Here is a 23,781-nt window from a genome sequence, read left to right on the forward strand (position 1 = left end):
GCGTTGACCCTAGTTTCCCAAGTGTGGCCTCCAGGAATGAGAAAAACACGGACAGGGTCTTCAGTACAGGGCAGTAGACTGTCCACTAGGCCCTCTCGGGTTGGCAGAGAGCTGTTCAGATCCTCGGTCAGAGTAGTTTCCCTGCATATTTGTCTGAAACTGTGGTTGTCAGACTTCAGGGTCATCAGGACCACCCTGAGGGCCCATGTCCATCCCAGAGGTTCTGAGTTGGTAGTGGGGAAGGGGTGGGATGGAAAACCAGGAATTCACATTTCTAACAAGATCCCAGGGGCTGATGATGCTCCTGGTCTCTGGGAACCACACTTTAAGAACCTACAAGCCTGAAAGATTACTTGGTTCATCGTCTCCATCCATGTTATCACCTTATGTGTGAAAGGTACCGTGGGAAATTCTGGATAGAATATTTGCTTAAAGATAGAACACGGTACAATCCCAGTTAAGCAAAAAGGCTGGGAGGAAGTATGTCAGAATGGCAGTAGTCATTCTAAGGGATAAGATTCCAGGTGATTTCTTTGTACTTTTCTGTAGCTTTCTGAGTTTTCCCAGATTTTTCTTCACTAAGCATGCATTACTCTGATAACCTGGAGGACTGAAGAGAAAGTAAGAGTTTTCACTAAAACGAAACTAAAAGGCCGCCCCAAGGCTGGCGAATGTTACATCTTCTCGCTTCCCATCAGGGGGACTTTGCGGCTGCCGCGGCCAACCTGCAAACCTGCCTGTCGGTGCTGGGCCGGGCCCTCCCCACCTCCCGCCTGGACCTGGCCTGCAGCCTCTCCTGGAACGTGATCCGCTACAGCCTGCAGAAGCTGCGCCTGGTGCGCTGGCTGCTCAAGAAGGTCTTCCAGCACCGGCAGGCTGCCCCAGCCACTGCTGCGGGCTTTGAGGAGGAAGCGAAGACCAGCGCCCGGGATGCAGCCCTGGCCTACCACAGGCTGCACCAGTTGCACATCACAGGTGAGGGCTGGCCGCCGCGGCCCGGCCTGCCTCCCTGTGCCCCGCACCGTCGCCCCACCCCGCCTCAGTTTGCCAGTTTTCCGCCCCAGATCAACAAAGTCCCCTTTGCAATGCTCGTCGAGGATGGTTAGACCAGCCCTCCGCCCGTGGCCACGGCTGTGAAGACGCAGTTCCTCATTACGTGTGCTCAGTCGCTCAGGCGCGTCAGACTCTCTGCGACCCTGTGAACTGTAGCCCACCAGGCTCCTCTGTCCATGGGGTTCTCCAGGCAAGAACACTGGAGTGGGTTGCCATGCCCTCCTCCAGAGAATCCTCCTGACCCTGGGATCGAACCCAGATCTCCCGCATTGCAGGCAGATTTTTTAACCATCTGAGCCACCGGGGAAGTCTTTCATGATTATAAGACACATGTTTTTTTTCACTTTAACATCTCGGCACCAGGCTGTGTCCTCTACACATTGAGTGTCATGGTTAAGTTGGCAGTGCTTTTTCTGTGGTGGTGCTTAAGTTAATGGAGAAACTTAAAATTGATGGCATCTTAGAATCAGTGAAACATGATCCTTTATTTCATTCCACAAAATCCTGCTCTAATAGAGAAGCAGATTGGTCAGCAGGTGAATTACCGTTCAGTGTGGTTTAGGGGTCACAGAAGAGTTGGGTTTCAGCTGGGAGGGAGGGGTCCATGTTGGGTAGGGCCCTGAAAGCCTTCCGGCTTTGTGTGCAAGGAGGCATTTGAGTTCACTGGCTCTGCTGAGGGGATGTGTCTTCCAGGCCGAGGGACGTGTTCCCAAGGAGGAGCTCCCCCCGCCTGGTGGTGTCCCCAGGTGGGCTGTGTGAGGGGAGGGTGACGGGTGCCAGCACAGTGGGGGCAATGACGTCATCAGGCCTGTGCTCTGAAGCCAAGAAGATTCACTCCGATGGAGAGGCTGCCTTTGGGAGGCCCTGTGGGAGCGGGTGCAGGTGCTGAGAAGACAGAGAGGAAGGAGTGGGTGGTTGACAGGCCTTGGGGACTCATTGCATTGCATGGGAAGGGTAAGGAAAACTGGGTAAGGGGCTTCCCTGGTTTCTTGCTTGAGAGTTGGGGTGAATCATGTTGCCACCAACAAAGGTGGGGAGAAGAAGAGACACAGCTTTCTAGGGAGGAGGTGAGACATCCAGCTCGGGACCCTTGCCCATGAGACACTGAGGAGGGCTGTTCAGTGGGGTCTGCACTAGATCTGTTGTGCACGGATGGGGCTGGGCCTCTGGTCTGCGGGTGAGGATAAAAGCTATGGGCGCTGATGAGAGGGCTTGTGATGAAAGGGCCCTCAGGGCATGTGGGAGGAGACCTGCACGGAAAGGATGGGGCAGGGACAGGGAGTGGGGCAAGAGGCTGACCTGAGAGGTGGCTGGGCAGGAGAGGCCGAGAGGCTTGGTGTGTGGGGAGGAGGGGATTCAAGAAAGGAGGTTGCTGCTGGGATGGGGGTGAGACAAGGGCAGAGAGCAGCCGCGGACGCAGCGACAGGAAGGCCATAGGCGGCCTGGTGGCTGGGGGAGCTTCGCCCAGGGGTGGGGCGCCCCCAGGCCAGGGGGATGGAGATGATACTCTGGGGCGGTGTGGGGCTGGAACACCTGCGGCCTTGTAGAGCTCTTGCAGTGGAGCCCCATGTGCAGACCTTCCCTGTTTCCCCATCCATCCTGAGCCCTTGGGGATGAAACAGGCTCCATCCAGGTCTCTGATCCAGAAGCTGCATCTGTTTCGGAAAGTTCCAGCTGAGATGGTTCACACTGCTCATCCCCCACACTCACCCAGCACTCGGTGGGCCTGGCCCTGAGCAGGGCCCCGAGAGGACAGTGACCGAGAGATGTCATGGTCCTCACGCTGCCCTCCACCTGCCTTCCCCACAAAGGAGAAAGCCCAGTTGGTGGTGCCTTCTGGGAAGACCAATACCTAAATGTCTGTGCCGAATGAAGTCTGGGGCCTGATATGAGACCAAAGAGGCCAGGCGGGGTCAGGAGGCCTGGCTGGCCATCCCCCAAGGGACAACCTGCTCTCCCCACCCCCCAAAAAAGGCAACTGCTTGTGCTGGCCACCTCCCCTCACTGTAGTGAGGACGAAGGCAGGTGGCAGTGTGAGAGCCTCAGAGCCTTTGACATGCCTTGGGGTCTGGTCCCTGAAGAGCCGTGCAGCCCTCACGGGAGGGTGCAGTAAGCCTCTCCTGGCCGTCCACCTCCCCGCCAAGATGTGTCTGGCCATCATGGCTCGGTTTTGTGTAACTTCCTTCCCTCGAAAGGGTGTCTGCTTTATAGACTGTGGGGTCTTGTTAAAGCAAGATAAATTCAGATCAGTTTTTATTTTTCCAACCTTTCTTGCACCATTTGGCAACACGGGACTGTGTTAGCAGAACACAGCCATGCTGTTGACACCGTTTGGGAAAATGCTGCAGCTTGCCCCCTGAGTCCTGCCCACTCGCCTGCAGTCCTGACCACTTCCGTTACCCAGGGCTGGGGCTGCGGGCCAGGCGTTAGATCTGTGCTTTCTCTTGTCCTCAACCACCTGTGAGGTAGAAGGGCGCACAGAGCTGCTGGGTCGCAGGGCTGGTGCCCCATCCAGGGCTGTGATCAGAGAGTCCACCAGCTTCCCCGCCATGGTTCTGCTCTTGCTCTCCTGGTGCTGTAGGAGGCAGGAGAAAGCGTGGGTTGAGGGCCTCTGTCAACATTCATCATTCTGTTTTTGCCACCATAGGCAAGCTTCCTGTGGGATCCCCCTGTTCCGACGTGCACATGGCCTTGTGTGCGGTGAACCTGGCTGAATGTGCTGAGGAGAAGATCCCTCCGAGCATGCTGGTGGAGATCCACCTGACTGCCGCCATGGGGCTCAAGACCAGGTGTGGAGGCAAGCTGGGCTTCCTGGCGGTGAGTGTCCTTCACTTCCCTCCCCTGGACCTTCTCAGAGCGCCTTTCCCAGCCAACTGAGTGAGTGAAAGTCGCTCAGTCATGTCCAACTCTGCGACCCCATGGACCATAACCCACCAGGCTCCTCTGTCCATGGGATTCTTCAGGCAGGAATTCTGGAGTGGGTTGCCATTTTCGTCTCCAGGGATCTTCCTGACCCAGGGATTGATCCCGCATCTCAAAGAATTGCAGGCGGATTCTTTACTGTCTGAGCCACCAGGGAAGCCCTTCCCAGCCAGGAGCCAAGATGTAAAAATTGGTGTGGGCCCTGCCCTCAGATGCTGACCACCTTGAGGGGTAGATGTCCACAAATACTTGGCAGTAAATAAAACAGACAAGAATTCCTTCCTCTGAGCCATTTTAAACAGAACAAGGCATTTTAGTAGCTTGACGTATTGCTTCAGTGATAAGAGTGACCCTGTATTCAAGAGGCTAATGTGTGACTCTTCTGCTTGGAGTCTGCTGGTTGTGTCTCCTGGTTCTGTTATTAACTGAGAATGCCTTCTGTTTGGTACCTTGTGTTGATCACAGCTCTGTGGGTCTAGAAGTGGGAAACACTGTATGTCTTGTGAGGGGCTCGCGTCAGACTCCGGGTGGAGACCATGGTTTCCTCCAGTGTGCCTGGCACAGGGCCAGCCTTGGGAACTCACAACTGGATAATTCACAGACCGTGTTGCCAACTCGTTCACAGCCTCTGCTGACCTCAGGCTTTCTCTTCCAGCAGACACAGGCATGTCTTATTCACTGTCAGCTTTGGGTTGGCTGCCTAGCACATCAGCTGTGTTCAGCAGAGAATGATCTTATCCCCCCCATCCATGTCCATATCTCATTAATAGCACGGATGCGCTGAGAATGAGCAGGAATGTGCCCCGTGCTGACACTGATGTGCTTGAAGCGTGTCACCGTACTCTGGGTGACAGAGGGCACGGGAGAGGAAGACCGTGTTCCCAAGACCCAAATAAGAGGTTCATTCAGCAAAGGTTACTGAGGCCAGGCACTCCCTGGGGAGGACGTGCAGGGGCCAGCAGGACCTTCACCCTGCGGGGGTGGCTCACAGTCGGACAGGAACCCAGACCAGGCCCAGGCCTTGGGGGCAGCAGGGTGCGGTGGGGTCTGGATGGCTGCCCGGAGAGCACGCTGGGCTCCCGGCCCCGTCCTGGAGGAGGTCGAGGTGGCTTCTCTGGGCTGGGAGCAGTCCTGGTGCTCTGGGCCAGCGTCGTCACATTTGTCATCTCTGCCCCCCAAAAGTTTTCAAGGTATAATCGACATACAACATACACACAGTGAAATGTGTCCAGTATAACTTAGCAACTTGATCAGTTTTCACACAGTGAACTGACCCGCGTAACAGCCACCCAGATCAAGAAGCTGTGTGTTCCCATCACCCCCAGAGCCTCCTGCAGGCCTTCGCTCCTGCTGCCCCCACAGAGGGGACCAGTGTCCTGAATTTCATCACGATAGGTTAACCTCCCTGCTGTTTGTTGTTCCTGGAAGCTTTTTTTTAAAGTACAATATGCCTGTAGAAAAGTATGCAAATTATAAATATACAGGTCAGCGACTTCCCAAAATGAACACACGCGCTTATAACCAACAGATAGATCCAGAAACAGAACACAGCCCAGACCCCGGAAGCCTCCCTTGGGACCCTTGCCATCAGCAAACTGCCACTCCCCACCCCAAGCCCCCCCCCCCCCCCCCGCTGGGTAACCAGCATCCCGATGACCTCAGATGCTTTGCGTCTATAAGCTTGGTACGAGGAGAGGCGCGCGTGCGTCCTGCAGCTCTCTGCCCTTTCCGCTCAGTGCCACGTGTAAGGTTCATTTCTGTTGTCGCACGTGGTTACAGATCGTCCATTCTCATCGCTTCATGGGAGTCCACTGTATGACCGGACACTTACCAGTGGACTTGGGGGTCGTTTCCTGTTCTGGTTACTGTGAGCAGTGCTGCTGTGAACATTCCCGTTCTCTCAGTGGACTGTGCCTGCATCTCTGCTCCGGCGCTGCTAGCTCAGAGGTTTTCATTCGCTCAGCTTCAGTACCCACAGCCTGGCCGTTTTCCAAAGTGGATGGACCAGTTTTCACTTCTCCAGCAGTGTAGAGAGTTTCAGTTCTGCACCCTCAGCAGACACAGGATAGTTTCGGGGTTTTAGCCCTTCTGGTGGTCATTTCATAGTGTTCATTTATGGGCCATTTGGACATAGCCTCCTTGGTGAACACCCTGTTCAGATCTTCTGCCCGTTTCTCATTTGTGATGTCTGTCTTTCTGTTGGTGTGAGGAGTTCTCTGCTCTGACCCTTGGTTGGAGCTGTGCTCTGCATGTGTCTTCCCCCACTCTGTAGCTTGCTTGCTCTCTCAGTGGTGTTGATCAATAAGTACAAGTTCTTAATGTTCGTGAAATCTAGTCTATTCTTTTCCTTAACAGATATATCATGTCCTGTTTAATATTCCTTTATCTTACCCCAGTGTCATGAAAATACTCTACTAGGTGTCTGATAGACCCGTTATTTTCAAATGTTGCACATGGGTCCATAATCCACTTGGAACCGGTTTGTGTATGAGTTGGAGGAAGAGATGCCAGATCTACTTTCTTCTTCACATGTCTGTCTCCCTGTCTCAGAATCTGTTGTTAAAATGACTGTCCGCTCCCTGCTGCACCCCTTTTGCATAAATTAAATGTCTGCATGTGAGGACTCTGCTTCTGGACCCTCTGGTCAGTTCCGTAGTGCACCACCAATACCACACACCCCTGGCGACCATATATCTAATATGTCTTGATGTCTGGAAGTGTCAGTCCTCTGCCCCTAGTGACTAGTGTCTGCTGTTTACCTTCCCGTATACATTTTAGCATCATTTCCATCAGCCCGGAAATCCCAGGGGGTTTTGATTGTCCTTGTTGCTAAGACGCAGCTGCTCTGTGAGAGGGACTCATCCGTTTGAGGAAGGCATGTGTGTAGCAGCTGAGGATGGGGGAGATGGTCCCCCAGTGAGTGCCCCACCCCTCTGAAAACGTTGAGTGTGCCTAACAAGCAGTGAGCAGTTTTTTGTTACTGCTATTTTGTTTTTTGGGCCACACAGCACAGCATGTGGGATCTTATGTTTTTGTTTTTCTCTTTTCTTCTGGACTGTACCACACGTCCTTTGCTTTTGGATTCAGGCAACCGTATTCAGGTTCTCCCAAGAGAGCCAGTCTCCTTGGTCCACGTCCTTTGAGTGGCACTTTGGCAGGGCTATTTCTGACCCTGGCATTCAAGTCTTCTGAGACCGTCACATTAGAGGATGGTGCTCAGAGCCCAGTAAAGGTCAGAACCATCAGGCTGAACCAGCAGAGGAAGCAGCCTCCTGGGTTGTGAAGGCAAGGCTGCCGTGTGATGGGTGAGGCCCAGCCCAGCAGCCACTCCTCCTCCAGGCTCCCTGCACTGCGTTCTTCTCTCGCCCCTTCATCCTTCTCTGCTAGTTTCTCATTCAGATCGTGCTGTATCAAGTGGTTTTATGGGATTTAGAATAAAGATTTGTTGTTGTTCAGTCACTATGTTGTATCCAACTTTTTGGGACCTTATGGACTGTGGCACGCCAGGCTCCTCTGTCCTCCATTGTCTACCGGAATTTGCTCAAATTCATGTCCGTTGAATCAGCAGTGCTATCTAACTATCTCATCCTCTGCTATCCCTAGTCTTCTTTTGCCCTCAGCCTTTCCCAGCATCAAGGGCTTTTCCAGAGAGTTGGCTCTTCACAATAGATGGCTAAAGTATTGGAGCTTCAGCATCAGTCCTTCCAGTGAATATTTAGGGGTGATTTCCTTTAGGATTGACTGGTTAGATTTCCTTGCAGTCAAAAAAAATGACACAATTTTTGAAAACATGGATGGACATCGTTGTCCCTGCAGGTTTATCCCTGGGCCCTGGAGTGATGTTATTTTGTGGGCTAAAGAGGGACTTGGGAAGCAGGGGCTTGCGTTCACCCAGGGATAGCAGGGGTGTCTCTCTCTCTCTCTTTTTTTTAATACTCATTTATTTATGTGCTTGGCTATGTTGGGTCTCAGTTGTGGCACACAGGATCTTCATCACAGCACGCAGACTCTAGTTGCAGCGTGCAGGCTCAGTAGTTGGCAGCACATGGGCTCAGTATCTCTGCAGAATATGGGCTCTTAGTTCCCCAAACAGGGATCAAACCTGCATCAACCTGCACTGCAAGGCAGGTTCTTAACCACTGGACCACCGAGGAGGTCCCAGGGGGTTCTCTGGACAAAGAACAGAGAACAGGTGGACAAAGCCCTTGCTGGGCCAGCCTTGAGGGAGGGGCATCACGCAGGCCTGCTTGCGTCCTGGACAAACCTCGGGGCGGCCCTCTCACTCCAGCGCTTTCTAGACTGACAGTGATGGTAAATGACAGTCGCTGGCCACTTGCTGGGTGCCTGTTCTACTCTGAGGTGAAAGAGATGAAAATGAGTCAAAGCAGAACACAGTTTTACCTAAAAATGCTCTCAAAGATATGTAATTAAAATGGCAGAAGAGAAAAAGTCTCAGGACCCAGGGGGCCACCTGGCTGGAATGCAGGGTTGGACACAGTTGAGGGCGGGCATGCTGTAGGGGGGCCGGGGGCGCCTGGGAGAGCGTGGCTCAGCTCAGCAGGTTGAACGCCAGCATGGCCAAGAACGTGATTCAAGTCCAGTTGGGCACACCCAGTAGGACAGGGTGCAGCCAAGTCTCCAAGGGTGCCTTGAGCCCCCAACCCCTTCCCTCTGGGGTTTGTCATTGAGCCCGGCAGGTTCCCCCGGAGCCAACGCCCTGGTTTCCGTGGGGGTGTTTGCTTCCAGGCGTGGAGGGTCCCAGCCCTCCTGCTGGCCCCCCTTCCCCAGCCTGCCTCCACCCGGTGGCACTTTCTGACGGCCTCCCGCGGCCACAGCTGCTGTCTGCCACCTTGGTGTCACGGTGGTCCTCGTCCTTCCACAGAGCTATTTCCTCAGTCGTGCCCAGAGCCTGTGTGGCCCCGAGCGCAGCGCCGTCCCTGACTCACTGCGCTGGCTCTGCCATCCCCTGGGCCAGAAGTTCTTCATGGAGCGGAGCTGGTCAGTGAAGTCAGCTGCCAAGGAGAGTCTGTACTGTGCCCAGAGGAACCCAGGTGAGAATGCCTTGCCCCCTGGGGGCCCCTGGTGCTGCCCCCAGACACATGGAGACACAGGGTGCCTTGGCTGTGAGTTCCGTACCTTCAGGAGCTCGGGAGCTGGTTGCCAGCTCGCCGCTGGGCCACTCAGAGCCCGTGGTCCTGGCATCAGTCACCCTGCCACACGTCCCCAGGGGCGACTGAGTGTGCCAGCGGAACCTTGCCCTTGTGCCGGGCGCTGTGGAGACTCAGAGGGCGTAGAGGAGCTGCTGGCTGGCCCCACTCTCCCGCTTCCGCCGGGAACAAGCAGACGTAGACGGGGCAGCTCGGGAGCAACAGGTGACAGACGGCCGTCAGGCGCTCAGGGTGGTGGCAGAGACGGGGCTCCGGGCGTCGGGAGGAGAGGCCGGCTGGCTGTCCCCCGTGTCTGGTGGTGATCTGAGTCGACTCGCCCGGCCGTGCAGCGGGCGGGAAAGGCCGGTCAGGTTGGCCCAGGCTTGAGCAGCCAGTGGCTTTGTCCTGTCCTCTCTGAACCAGGCGTGTGGGAGTCAGACGTGGTTGGCAGGTTCAGGAGTGTGTGTCAAGCATTTTGAGGGGAAAGCGGGGTCCACTGTCGTTTCTTCTCAGAAACTCTGTCGTTCAAAGTAAGAATGACGCGCGACCCCAGAGAGAAGGGCGAAAGCAGAAGCCGTCATCAGTCTTGGATGCCTGGCCAGGCTGCTCTGTCTGCAGCGGAGGCAGCCCCTGGCCCTCATGCCTCTGGTGGCTCTGGTTCTAGGCCTTGTTGCCCAGAATATATTCCTAAGTGTCCTGCCTCCCTGTCCTTGTCAAGTTAAAACCCACACGTCTGTGGCATGTGAATGAGGGGAAGGGCCTGGTGACGCCCTATTTGGGGCTTGCCAGTTGGGGGACTTGGTGACAGGCAGCTGTCATTGCCAACATTGCCAGGCCTCTTGTTTAATCGCCTCGGCCAGACAACTTCTGGCCATGGGTCTTGTGCGAAGGCTCTTAAGCGGGAGCTGGCTCTTCCTCACCTGTCAGGCAGGAGCCTCGGCGGCCGTCCTCCTGAGCCACGGGAGAAGGGGCGGCCTCTGAGACTTGGGGTGGCTGTCCACCTTCCCGGTTCTGTTTGCTGACGAGGGTTGTGGCCGCCCACCTTACAGCTCCCAGCCTTGAATGCAAGGACTGAGCATTATGCTAAGAGACACAGCACCCCTCACGCACCCCGCCCCCACACACTGGAGCCAGTCCAGAACTCATGCAGTCTTGGACTTGACCACCCTCCCCCCGCCCACCCCCCGCTTCTGACTGTGCAGCGAGCAGTTCTGGTGTTTCGTTGGGGAGGTTTGGCCCCATTCAGAGGAGACATCTGTTCCTTGGGTTCCCCCCCCATGCCCTGTTTTCTCTGTAGGGCAAACTGAGCTCCTCAGTGAGTCCCACTCACCCCTCTCCTGGCTTCCTCCTCTTCTCCAGCCGACCCCATCGCCCAGGTGCACCAGGCCTTCTGTAAGAACCTGCTGGAGCGAGCAGTGGAGTCCTTGGTAAAGCCTCAGGCCGAGAAGAAAGCTGCAGACCAAGAAGAGGGGAGCTGGTACAGACCTTGGATATGCATCCCCACCCATGCCCCCGCCTCAGGCTGCCTCCCTGGGTAGCGCAGATGGGGCTCTGAGATCCACCTCCCTTAAGGAAACGAGCCCCAGTGTGGGAGCCACAGGGAAATCCAGTGACTCTTTGGTGTTGATGTTTCAGGCCTGGCAGCCCCACGAGAGCCCTCTGTGGGCTCACAGCTGGCTTCTTTGCCTCTTGCTGCCCCACCAAGTATATTACTTCCCCCTTTGCTCCTTTCTACCTGTCTCTATATCTATATCACCTATATACATACCTGTATCACCGAGTGGAGTCGGTTCTTGGAGCAGGTCGGGGATTTGATTTCTTTTGCTTTGCCCTTTGGCAGGGGGAGGGTGGCCTTTGGAATGGAGCGTGGGAAGGTCAGCAGAAGGCAGATGCCTCTGGCCCAGACATCTTGGGGACCCAGACCTGTACCGAGAGGTCAGGTGGTGTCTTACTCTTACAGAGTTACCGAGCACAGTCTTTCCTTCACAGAGTCAGACCTGAGAGGCAGACAGGTACCAGCATCACTCTCCTTCAGGGCCCAGGTTCTGACAAGAGTGCACCTGGGCAGAGAGGGGGTCTCCTGCCTGGGGGATCAGAAAACTTCTGGGCAGAGACCACGGTTGAATTGGGTCTTGAAGGGCGAGGGATGAAAGAGAAACCTTGCTTTTCCCACAGAGAGAAGAGTGTCAGGAACAGTGTCAGGGCGGCCTGGGGCGAGCCAGAGTGGTTGGTGGGGGCAGTGCTCGGGGTGTGCCTGGCCCTGTGGGTCTCAGAGCTGGGGGCTGACCAGCCAGGCTGTGAGTGAGGTCCTTGTGTACACTCTGATGTGAGTGGGACCCTTTCTTTTCTTTCCAGTGAATTCTCCAGCGCTCTCGAGTATCTGAAGTTACTTAACTCTTTTGTGGACTCCGTGGGGACTGTGACCGCCCCCTTCTCCAGCAGCTCTGTGCTCAAGTCGGCCCTTGGTAAGCACCTTGCGGGCGGCTCCACGGGCCTCAGGCTGCTTGACTCCGTCCTTCACAGCCCTTACGTCTTGGGGGCCCAGGATTGGTTATGAGTCTGCCACTCAAGAACCTTCTCTGGCTCTGAGGTGTGTTTCTGCAGTCCCCACATCACCCCCCACCCACAGTTCCCCTCACTGGGCTGTGTTTTGGGGGCAGGAAATCACGATGCTGCTAGAAGTGGGATGATGAGTGAGTCAGTGATGCTGGCCAGAACAGGTCAAGAATGCTCCCAGGTGCTCAGAATGGGCAGCAAGTGGTCCAGGCCCTGGGGGCTGGTGGAGGGTACTCACCTTTCAGTACACAGTGGTCCCTGGGGCTGCTCTTGGGTCTGATGCTCTCTGCCGGAGAGGCCTTTCTTCTGGCGTCCGTACTGCTCCGGCACCCACTGCCTCGGATGGCCACACAACTGCTGACTGAACTGGCAGCAGGACTCTCTGCTTCCGTCTCTAAACTGTCATCCAGGTGACAGCATGACAGCGGCCGCCTCTCACCTGGCTGAGGCTGCGGGAGAGGGCGTGGAGCTCCCTCTGACAGCTCTCCCCATGGAGGGCAGTATCCCAGAGGAGCAGCCTCCGCATCGTGACCTCTGACCTCATGGCCTGTCTCATTTCCGAGCTGAGAAAACAGCGCGCTGTTAGGCATTTCACGTGCAGGTTCACTGAGAGAACTAGGCCTCAGAGAGGAAAACACTAGAAGGATTGTACCTGCACTGTTCCTACACATATTCTGGAAACACTGTTTTTCACAGCTGTTGGAAGTTTGGGCTGTTTGCAGCTTCTTCCTTAAAAATAACACCAGAGTGAACGTCTTTTTTTCCTCTGTTTAGGCTCATCTCTTTGTGATGGATTTTCAAAAATGAGATTCCTAGGTTAATAGGAGTGAACATTTTTAAGGCTGTTAAGGCAAATTGCCAAACATGTTCTGAGATGGGGCTGGTGGGTGTGAGAGGGCGGCCCACAGGCCCCAGCCCGTCGTCAGGAGGGAGAGACGGCACGAACAGGGGGGCTCTAGTTTCTGCAGCGCTGCAATGGCGTTTGGTTCTGTTCGCCTCTAGGCCCAGACGTCGTCTGCAGGTGGTGGACGTCCGCCATCACCATGGCCATCAGCTGGCTCCAGGGAGATGACGCCGCTGTGCGCACTCACTTCACCGAAGTGGAGCGGGTCCCCCAGGCCCTGGAAGCGACAGAGTGCGTAGCCCTCCTTGACCTCTTGCCTGCTTCTCTCCAGGGAAGCCCCTGGTGCCAGCAGGTGCCAGGCTCGCTGGGTTAGTGGGGGAGGGGAGCAGGTCTGCATGGCGATCAGCATGAAGGGTCAGGCAGCCTGGGGACTACACGACAGATGGAGAGATGAAGCGAGGGAACAAGGGAGCCACGGAGACTCCAGATGTGGCTAGCCGTGTGTGTGTGTGTGTGTGTGTGTGTGCGCGCGCGCGCACGCGCGTGCACGCGCCACGAAGACTCCAGACGTGGCGAGCCGTGTGTCTGTGTGTGTGCCACGGAGACTCCAGACGTGGCGAGCCGTGTGTGTGTGTGCGTGTGTCCATGTGTGTGTGTGTGTGTGTCTCTGTGTGTGTGTCTCTGTGTGTGTGTGTCCCCAGCAGCTGTCAGTGCTGCTCCCAGGGTTCCTCACACAGGCTGACAAGCAGGGAGAGCTGGTGGCTCCTTCTACTACAGAAGGTCCTGGTGGAGCCTGGCCGGCCAGCGCTGGCTTGTGAGGCCCGGGGATCCTCTCGTGTGCCAGCGCTGAGTCCCATTTCCTCTTGACCACCCTCCACCCCACCAGCTGAATCACTAAAAAGGCCTTTAGCACAAGGGATCACCAGAGAGCTTTTGACATTCCTCTTGGGGACTCATGCCTGCCTCTTGGGGGCATTTGGCATGTATCGACGGGCAGCCTGCCAACACTCTGGCTGCCTCTGACTGGATCTGAGTGTCCCTGACATCTTCTGCCACTTGGAGAAATTGTGAAACGCCCCAAGGCAGGAAGGCACCACTGGGTCTTTCCTCAGAGCCAAGGCTGTCGCGTTTCCCGCCAAGCGGGCATTTACCCGGGAGAGCAGGAGGGAGCCAAGGAAAGCAGGTTTAGGCAGCTTCAACACTCCCAATTTCATTTAAGTGAAAGAAAGTGAAGTCACTCAGTCGTGTCCGACTCTTCGCGACCCTGTGGACTGTAGCCCACCAGGCTCCTCCATCCATGGGATTCTCCAGGCAAGAATACTGGAGTGGGTTGCCATTTCCTTCTCCAGGGGATCTTCCAGACCCAGGGATCAAACCCAGGTCTCCTGCATTGCAGGCAGATGCTTTAACCTCTGAGCCACCAGGGAAGCAGCCATTTAAGTAACCCCCTTTTAAGCTCTGACCAGTGAACGCCCACCCAGCATGTGTTGTCTCCCAGCTGACACACCCAAGCAGACTGAGGCCCAGCGGGTAAACTGTCTAAAGTCTTCTCACTTGTAAGAACAGGCCCTGGGGTACAGCTAAGACCCTTGCAGGCATTCCTTCCCCCCAAATTCAGCCACCCGGGGCCCCTTTGCTCTTTAGTTGTGGCGATGCTGTGGGATGCCACCCCGCCCCAGCTTCCCCACTCTCTCCCTGATCTGCTCCCTGAAATGAGGCTGTTTCTCCAGAGTTGAGCACCTGGCCTCTGCACCTTAGCGAGTGAGTGCAGATAACAGGGCCGACACGTACGTCCCCACAGGGAGCGGCGAGTGGTACTGTGGCAGATGAGGAAACAGGCATGGGTTTTTTTTTTCACTGTTGCTCTTCTGCTTTTTTTTCAACTTTTTATCTTATGTTGGAGTATAGCCAATTAACAATGTTACCACAGTTTCAGGTGAACAGCAGAGGGACTCAGCCATACACAGACTTGTACCATCCTCCCCCTGAGGCACAGATTGTTTGAATGACCGTCTTGGGTGGCTTCTCAGTGACTGTTGGTGGTGGGCCCACCAACAGTCTCTGTGGCCGGAATCTCTGATCCCTTCTCCTTGGTCACATGCCACATTTGGGGGTCTCTTGCACCCCTCCACGATTCCATCATCCACTCAGCAAGTGCTTAGCTGAGGGCGTACTTGGTGTCAGCTAAGTTCTAGTCTCTGGGAGGCCGTGGTGAATGAGACAGCAAGTTACGGCCATAAGCAAATAGACAGTGGCCTGCCCCACTCAGCTCTCCACTCTGGGAGCCGTGGCCTCTGCTGGCTCCAGTCTTGGCTCTCAGGAAGCAGGCAGCACATCACGGGGAGACATTCTGGGCCAGAGGCAGGTGAGCCTCCAGGAGTTCACACACAACCTGGTGAGGGCAGGAGGCTCACAGACCGACAGCCAGTGTCGGGGGAGCAGGGGACCTGACCCAGGGGGCCGCCAGAGGAGGCTTGCAGGGGGCAGGGCAGGAGAAGGCAGACCAGAGGGCCAGCCGGTGAAACAGTTCTCAGGAACAAGTGGGGAATGGTGAAATAAGAGTATTCCAGGCAAAGGCAGCCACGTCAGCAGAGGCGAGGAGTGAGGACGGGAGCGGAGATGAGCTCCAGTTGCCTGGAGCCTAGAGCGAGTCAGAGGCTGAGAAGGGCCTCGTTCAGCGCCTGCTGTCCTCCACTCCCCTCACTTCCTCCTGCAGCCATGCTCCCGCTTGGATGTTCTCACACGTGTCAGACACTCAGGGCCTTTGCATCTGCCGCGCCTCTTTCCAGAACCCTCCCCCCTGGAAATCCGCGTGCCTGCTTCCCTCGGGTTCCTTCTGCGCGAGTGTCAACTTTCCCGTGAGGACATCCTTGGCCATCCTTTATGAAACGCCACCCACTGGCTCTGGGTGACTTTCCTTCATGGCTCTCGCAGCACTTGGCATTACACACTCAGTATCTAATGTGTTGATCATCCGACTCCTTCACTAGGATGTGAACACTGTGCGCATTTCTGGAGTGAAGAGGATGCTTACAGCCTGGGAGCCTCCCTCACTCAGGGCCAGCAATTCCAGGACCTGGAGCTAGGATCTAGAACCATTATGGTGACCTTTAGTCCTGCAGACCCACTTGTCACAGCAGTGTGAGGGCAGTGGTTGCTGGCTTGGGCTCCCCACCTTCATTCTGCCCAGGTGACGTGCGCTGACCTCTTGCCTCTCACCTCTGTCACCACCCAGGAGCCCCCTGGTGAAGGCCATCTTCCACACCTGCAGAGCCATGCATGCCTCACTCTCCGGGAAGGCGGACGGGCAGCAGAATTCTTTCTGCCACTGCGAGAGGGCCAGTGGCCACTTGTGGAGCAGCCTCAACGTCAGTGGGGCAACCTGTGACCCTGACCTTAACCATGTGAGTAGGGGCATATGGCCCCAGGAGGCGGTGCTCATCTCTCCTGGGAGATAGGACTCTGACCCACCATGAGCCTACGCGGCCTGTTGGGGCTGCGTGGAAGGCAGGCCAGGCAGCAGCCGTTCCCTCAGAGCCTGGCCCGGTGGCCCGGGGGGAGGCAGCGTGTTCCCACCTGGGCCGCGGGTCCTGCGGGCCTTGGCGCAGGCAGCCCCAGGCGGACCACGGCTGGCCGGCGCGCATCTGTCCCGCCCCCGCCCCTGCGCGCGCACCCTGGAGCGGGTGGCTGCGGTGCATTGTAGTTGCATTGCATGTTCCGGCGGCACCGTGCAATGTTTCCACAGTGCATCACAGAGGCCTGCCCGGCCCTCGAGAGACTCCCCGTGCCTGATAGAGGGACTGTGTCACTGCCGGGCCACGAGGCAGGGCCGTCTGGGGCAGGGGAGGGGAGGGGAGCGGTGCACACAGCTGAGGGGGGCACGTCATCTGCTCACCGGGAGGAGCCTGGTTCACTCCAGAAAGGGAGGCAGGAGGTGTGTCCTGAGGGTCAGACTCCGAGGCCCTCACTAGGGTTGGTCCGGCACCTCTGGCTGAGGTCGAGCCTGGACCTGGACCCTGTGGTGAACCTGGGATAACATGCCAGCCCTACAGGACAGGTGTGCCCGCAGGGCCCAAGGCTCGCTCTGGGTGGTTCCTCTGGTGGGTCCAGTAGTGTTTGTCTTCATGGAGAACCAGAGGAGTTTGAGGAGGAGAGAAAGGCTGCAGGCACCTATGTGGGAAAGTGGGCCTGGAAGAAGGGGCCCCCACAGAGGCTAGGGTCCCTCAGAGGGCAGAATCCAGCCGCAGGCTGCTACCTCACCTCTCAGAAATGCTACCTTTGGTTGAGGAGAGGGGTCTTATCCACGTTCTCCACCAATGCTGTCAACAGCCAGAAAACCGTTGTGCCTGAGGGTGGGGCAGCACCCTGGAGAAAGGGATGCCAGGCTGGATGAGATGAGGAACAGCCTGGAGGCGTCCATTGGCGCCTGAGGGCGGCATATGACCCACCCTGAGAAGCACTGTTCCTGGCGCTGAGGGCCCTCAGAAGCTAGGCAACACCAGTGTGGGCTGAGGCCAGTGCCCTTTGTGACTCTCCTTTGTGACATTGCAGCCCTCTGTGGTGCCCATTTTTTGAGTGGGGAAACAGGCTCAGAGGTGAGGTCATGTGTCAGGGCCACATAGCTATGGACAGGAAACCGTGAAAGATCTAGACTGGTGGATCCAAACCGCAGCATTGAGCCGCTCTGCGGGTCTGCCTTCTTGGGTTCCTGTCTCCCCCGCCCACCACAGAGGCCACTAGGGCCAGACCTGGGCCCCATCCATGGAAGCGAGCCTCTGATCCCTGCTCCATCTCCAGGCTCTGATTCTTCTGCAAGGGCAGGGTCTCTAGGCCAGCCATGGGCTCCCGGAGGTGGGAGGGGCTCCCGGAGGTGGGAGGGGCTCCCGGAGGTGGGAGGGGCTCCCGGAGGTGGGAGGGGCTCCCGGAGGTGGGAGGGGCTCCCGGAGGTGGGAGGGGCTCCCGGAGGTGGGAGGGGCTCCCGGAGGTGGGAGGGGCTCCCGGAGGTGGGAGGGGCTCCCGGAGGTGGGAGGGGCTCCCGGAGGTGGGAGGGGCTCCCGGAGGTGGGAGGGGCTCCCGGAGGTGGGAGGGGCTCCCGGAGGTGGGAGGGGCTCCCGGAGGTGGGAGGGGCTCCCGGAGGTGGGAGGGGCTCCCGGAGGTGGGAGGGGCTCCCGGAGGTGGGAGGGGCTCCCGGAGGTGGGAGGGGCTCCCGGAGGTGGGAGGGGCCTGTGACTTGCTGTCAGAACCACCAGAGTTTTATTCCTACCCTTCCCAGTGTCTCCTTCATGAGGCGCTGCCCCTCTCTGAGCCTTGGCTTCCTCACCGGCTCAATGGAAGAGCAGATTTCCCTACAGGGGCTGTAGGAAGGGCTAGATGTCATGAACTGAAGCTCCCTCTCTGGTGGTTCTCTTGCTCCCTGATTTTCTGGGTCTCCCCTTTAATCCCAGAGCTGCCAGGTGTCCGGTCGGGGAAGACCTGGTGCGTGCAGGGACCCTTGCCCTGGTAACCGGCCAGTCACCTTCTCCTTCCTCATGGCCCACCACGCAGGTGGTCCAGCTGCTGACCTGTGACCTGCTCCTGTCGCTGCGGACGACTCTGTGGCAGAAGCAGGCTGGAGCCAGCCAGGCCCTGGGGGAGGCCTACCATGCGTCGGGCGCTGAGCTGGCTGGCTTCCAGCGGGACCTGGGCAGCCTGCGCAGGCTGGCACACAGCTTCCGCCCGGCCTACCGCAAGGTAAGGCCCAGCCTGCTGCTGGGGAGGGTGGATCGAGGTGTCAGAACCGAGTCCATCTCTGGCGTGGGGTCGTGGAGTCGGCTGACTGGTCAGGCCCTGGGCTGGGTGCCATTCATCCCTTTGGCTCATGCTGTGTGTGCCCCTCCCTGGAACGTGGCAGTGAGCAGTCCACACGACACAGACAGGCCAGCAGAGATCTCACCTTATCAGTTAACACTCGGGAGCAAGAAGGGGCTCCTAGTCTGTGTGAGGACGGGTGGAAGTCCACTAGGGAGCACTGCTAGGTTTTCATAGTGGGTGTCAGAATCCCCTAGAAATGTGTTTAATGCTTTTTCTGGGCCACTGGGGTTTTAGTTCTGTGCTTGAGAACTCCACGTAACATCTGCCTTTGGCAATGAGGGCAGTTGTATAACCCACTTAGTGGACTCAAATTGTTCCTGTGTTTACCTTTATTGCTAATTAAGAGTAATACAACTCAACATATTTTCCCTGAATTGTTTTCCAAAAATTCAAGTAAGAAGGCCAGTGTTAGGGGTGGGGAAGGGCTGTATTTGGAAACGTGTGAAAAAGAAGGGCTTGAGGTACAGCTGCCCTCACCCTCGAGTGCTCTGGGACCCTCATGTGGTTGCATTGTAGCCCCTGTGTGCAGTGAGCCAGGACAGACACTACAGATGAAATAGTCATGTGAGAACCACCCCCTGCACGGTGGAAAAGAGGAAGTGCACCCAGGGGCGGCGGCCTCCTCACAAAACATCCCCACCTGCCTCTCCCTTCCCCGCCTCCACCCTGGCCTTGCAGGGCAGCGCCACCCTCCTCATACCCTGAGGTGTTCGGGTGTAAAAGATACTAGAGACCTAGGGAGACCCCCCTTCTCCCCTCCCTCCCTCCCCCGTCGGTGACTCGTGTTGACAGAAGAGCTGCAGGTCTTCTCCTGAGACCTTCTGAACTCTGAAGAGGAGACCCTTTCTGAAGAAACCAAAGGACACAGGCCCTGAGCCGCCTGAGCTGTCCCCCTGCCGCCTCCTGTCCCTGCCTCTCCCATGTCCTACTTTTGGGCTGGAGGCAGCCCCCAGCGTCATGAGGGTCCACCTGCCTACTGTCCTCACAGCCCGGAGCGCACGCCGGTGCTCTCAGTCACCGTCAGCAGAGGTGGCCCTTAGCTTCCCTCTCAGCGTGCTCGCTCGCTCCAGCTCCACCAGCTGGCCTGTGCTCTTCCCCTTTCCTGCCGGGTGTGTGTCCGGGGTCAGAGTGAGGATGGGAGAGGTTGTTTTCGAGCTTGGCAGGGTGTCTAGAGGAGAAGGGGTGTGGTCAGCGGGCAGATGTGATGCTGCAGGGAGGGATTCCCCCAGGGACAGAGACAGGTGAGGACACCGGGCTTGTGTCCCCGGGCTTCCAGGTGTTCCTGCATGAAGCCACTGTGCGCCTGATGGCCGGAGCCAGCCCCACCCGCACCCACCAGCTGCTGGAGCACAGCCTGCGACGGCGCACGGCTCAGAATGCCAAGCATGGTGAGCCCCCAGCGCTGGCGCCTGGGTGGGCCCAGGGGAGGGGAGGGCAACCCAAGGCTTGATTTGGTGGGTGGCCAGGGAGGGTCTGTGAGGCGTTGTGGGGCTGGACTGGTCTCAGTCAGGTTGTCGTGGGTCCAGCCTCTCCAGAGGGAGAAGGGGATGGTGGGGGGGGTTGTCCCAGCGCAGGAGCTGGGCCCCCGCTGATGGGCCCCATCTCAGCCCCATCACAGAATGATAGCCAGAGTAATGTGTGTAATGAGTCTGGGTCAGCTCATCTGTTGAGCTGAACCTCCCTCGCTTTGGGGTGGGGGGCTTAGATACCCAAGTTCTCACTGAGCCGTGGAACAGCACCTGCGTCGTAGCGGGCTCTCAGTGGGAATTTGTGTCTCCTGGTTCCCACAGGAGAGGCGGACGCCTGGCCCGGGCAACGAGAGCGGGCCACTGCGATCCTCCTGGCCTGCCGCCACCTCCCCCTCTCCTTCCTGTCCTCCCCGGGCCAGCGCGCCGTGCTGCTGGCCGAGGCTGCCCGCACCCTGGAGAAGGCGGGTGACCGGCGCTCATGCAGCGACTGCCAGCAGATGATCGTCAAGCTGGGGGGCGGCACCGCCATCGCTGCCTCCTGACCACGGGCTCTGCACCTCAGCCGCCGCCTGGGTGGCTCCCCAGCGCCCTCCATCTCTGAGTCTCCTCTGTCTCTGAGTCTCTCCCTCCTCCATCTGTCCCTCCTCCGCTGTCTCCCTCCCTCCTCCTCTGTCCCTGAGTCTCTCCCTCCTCCCTGTCTCTCTCCCTCCTCCTCTGTCTCTGAGTCTCTCCCTTCTCCCTTTGTCTTTCCCTCTTCATTTTCTCTCAGTCTCTGCTTCCTCCTCTGTCTCTTGTGTCTCTCTCCTCTTCCTGGTGGGAGCTGAGGGATGAACTTTGGCTTCGGAGCGGTCACCTGCCGAGGCTTCTGGACCACCTCGGGCTAGCGGGCCCCTGGGAGCTGCTGCAGAGAGAGGTCCCAGCCTGGGCCCCAGTGGGCCTGAGCAGGGAAAGACAGGGCGGGCAGGAAATGGGGGTTCACTGACTTGAAAGTGGCAGGGGGAGCTCCCAGGCTGCCCAGCCCCATCTCCAGCCCTCCCAAGACTCTCTCCTCTGAAAATCTCCCGCTCCCCTTCCTGCTTCCTTGTTTTTTTTATCAGGCTTTCTCTCTGGGGACATAGATCTCTGGGCACCGTGCGCTACACCCATGGCACTGTGCCCGGCACACCCCCCTTTTATACGAATGTTTTTATATACGTGTGCTTGGGGTTGCCGTGATGCAAGGCTGAGTTGCTGTGGCATCTTTATTTCTCTCCCCAGGTCCGCGTCCCCTCCCCTGTGCCTGACAAAGCGAGTTCATTGTTTTCTCTTCATTACACAGGACAGCCTGGGGAGGAGCAAGCCCAGCCCTGGGGAGGTGGGTGGGAGGCAGGGGGCAGGCTTGGGGATGGGTGAAATCATGTTGGCATTATTTTTTAATTTTTTAAAAAAATAAATGGTCTTCTTTAATTGTCCTGTTCCTTCCCACTCCCCCACCCCCTGGGATGTCAGCCCAGACTCGGGGTAGGCCCCTGGGGGGCTGGGGGAGAGAAAGCCACCCACCAGGACTGAGGACCAGGGACCTTCAGTGTGGGTTCCCCGCTCTCTCGGGCTCCCTCCCACCCCAACTCCTACCTCCACAGTCTATTTTTATCCCTAATTCTTGACCTGAAAATAAGCCAGGCTGGCAGGGACCAGCCCCTACCCCATCCCCAGACAAGCCGCTTTTTGAGGTGGGCACAGCGTTGCCCAAGGTGGGCACTAGGATCGAAGCCCCCTTCCTTGAGGGGGGCCTGTGAGCAAGAGTGGCCCCACTTTTCTGGATGCCCAGGCTTGGCGTCTACCTGAGGCCATTTCTCCTGGGGCCTGCGGGGAGGCTGAGGAGCTGCCCTCCTCTGTCCCTGTGCCTCTCGCCCCCTTGGGCTGGTTGGGGCAGAAAGTGGGCAGGGGCCCCAGCACAGACTGAGGGGACATGCAGCAAGCACTCCCCTCATGCCGAGAGCAGGCCTCAGCCACAAGCTTGCACCTCAGCCACTTCTCTTCTGCTCCCCCACCGTTACGGCCCCTGCCCCCTGGGTGAGCCAGCCTTTGTGTCGTGTGTATATACTGTGCCTTTTCTCGTTATGGTTTCAGGGTGGGAGGGGGTCGGTTTTTCACTGAAAAGCGGGCTATGCCTGTGGCTTCCTTGATGTGGAATCATTCACTGAGTCCTGGATGTAGGTTATTGAATAAACACAGATTGGTACCACCTGGCGTGAAGCGTGTGGGGTCTGTGGCGTGACCGCTGAGGTGACCAGCCAGGCGGCCTCGTGGCTCGGCCTCCAGTGGGTCCGGAACTAGGGGCCGCCTGTCCTCCTCTGCCGAGAGGTCCCAGGGGCTTCCGGCTGACAGACCTTCCTTGCCCACCCATGCTCCTGGCCCCATTCTCCCAGCACTGGCTGTCTGGCTCACACTTCAGGGCTGGGACAGACCTGGGCGAAAAGGGGTGTCGGTGGTGGTGTTGCTGGGGTCAGAGGTCACCATATGCAGGACACAGCTGGCTGCTTAGCAGACGACACCAGTTCTTTGGGATTTGGGGTGCTAAACCCTCCTGGGTTCACCCTTGAGAAGCCTCTCCCCGGTTGGTTTCCCCGTCTCCCTGGAGGCAGAGAGCTTCTGAGATGTGGCCTGCAGGTCACATCTGAGTCCAGCTCCTGTGCTTCCCAGCCAGGTCCCCTTGGGCGGGTGGCAGGAGTGGGTTGTGTCCCTTCAGCCTCCACATGCCTGTGTGCAGACAGCTAGCCCCTGCCTGTGACGGCCTGCTGGCCAGTGTGCACCACCTGGCGCACGTGAAATGCCTGTTTGTGGGGAGGGCCTGGCCACAAGCAGTGCAGGGCTGTGTGAGCAGGCGGGTCAGCAAGGCCCGTGGGGATGAGTTTGGGGGCTGAAGTGCGTGGTCCACAACCCGGCCCCCAGCTGAGAAATGGGCCAGGGCCCTTGAGCTGTCTAAGCCATTCCCTTCCCTGAAGGACATACAGCAGGCCACTGTCCTGAGGGCCAGAACAGCCTGTGGGGTGCGGGGTGGGGGCTGGGGGGGCCACTGTAGCTGGTCCTTGTCCAGTCACTAGAGCAGCATTTCCAGCGGAGGCCTGGCCCTTGGGATGGAGATCGAGGGCCCTTGGGGCTGACTGAGCAACGAGGTCACACCCATCTCCCAGCCCAGCCTCTCCAGGGCCTGTGTCACCAGGGTGGGTGGCTGTGGGTGGCTGATGTGTGCCCAGGAACCTGATCCTTTTGTGAGTCTCTACGGGATCTGTGACTCAGCACCCACCCCCCTCCCCCAGCTCTGTACAGCTGCAGGATCCTCTTGGGGGCACCCCACCCCCACCCATGGGGGTCCCCACTGCAGGCATAACCGTGGACCCTGGGCTCTGTTCTGACCTGGGGCTTCTGGGCCTTGGTTTTCTCAAGAGAACGTAAGAAAGGGCAAGGTGGACCCTCCTACAGGTGAAGAGCTGGAGGGTTTGGGGGCCTCAGGGCAGCCCAGCCAGCAGGAGGAAGGCCGGAGACTGGCTTGGGAGCAAGGGGCCCCTCTGCCAACACACGCTGCCATTCCACCACCAGACCCACAGTGCCGGCAGAATGCGGAAGAGTCTTAAACTGCCATCACTTGGGTGACCTTGGCAAGGTACTGAGGTCTCAGGGCCTCAGTTTCCTCATCTGTCCAGCCACATGCTCTTGGGGCTTTCATGAGGACTAAAAGAAGAAATAGAAAATGGCAGCCATTGTTATTGAAACAGTATACCGTGCCTAAGATATCCAGTGAGGGGCATAATCCAGCCCTCAACCTCCCACCAGTGCCTGGCACAGAGGAACTTGATGGCATGCAGGGTGTTGGCAGTGCCCTGGGCCACAGCCAGGAAAAGGGAGAGCTGGCAGTGCCAAGCCTGAGGGGGGGCAAGCACCCTGGTGGGGGCACTGCCAA

The 23,781-nt window shown here is 57.8% G+C and overlaps 1 protein-coding gene across 1 annotated transcript in view; it reads left to right on the forward strand.

Moving 5' to 3' along the window:
- SREBF2 (sterol regulatory element binding transcription factor 2) overlaps positions 1-22,058 on the forward strand; it is a 60,078-nt gene extending 38,020 nt beyond the window's left edge. The window contains exons 10-19 of the mRNA XM_052639764.1: positions 699-975; positions 3,701-3,870; positions 8,858-9,026; positions 10,482-10,599; positions 11,478-11,587; positions 12,681-12,813; positions 15,758-15,926; positions 18,067-18,252; positions 19,649-19,760; positions 20,163-22,058. Coding sequence (XP_052495724.1) covers positions 699-975; positions 3,701-3,870; positions 8,858-9,026; positions 10,482-10,599; positions 11,478-11,587; positions 12,681-12,813; positions 15,758-15,926; positions 18,067-18,252; positions 19,649-19,760; positions 20,163-20,383 — 1,665 coding nt within the window. The 3' untranslated portion in view covers positions 20,384-22,058. The remainder of the gene's footprint in view (positions 1-698; positions 976-3,700; positions 3,871-8,857; positions 9,027-10,481; positions 10,600-11,477; positions 11,588-12,680; positions 12,814-15,757; positions 15,927-18,066; positions 18,253-19,648; positions 19,761-20,162) is intronic.
- The last annotated feature ends 1,723 nt before the right edge of the window (positions 22,059-23,781 follow it).

The sequence above is a fragment of the Budorcas taxicolor genome, chromosome 5 (assembly GCF_023091745.1).
Source record: "Budorcas taxicolor isolate Tak-1 chromosome 5, Takin1.1, whole genome shotgun sequence".
NCBI classification, from domain to species: domain Eukaryota; kingdom Metazoa; phylum Chordata; class Mammalia; order Artiodactyla; family Bovidae; genus Budorcas; species Budorcas taxicolor.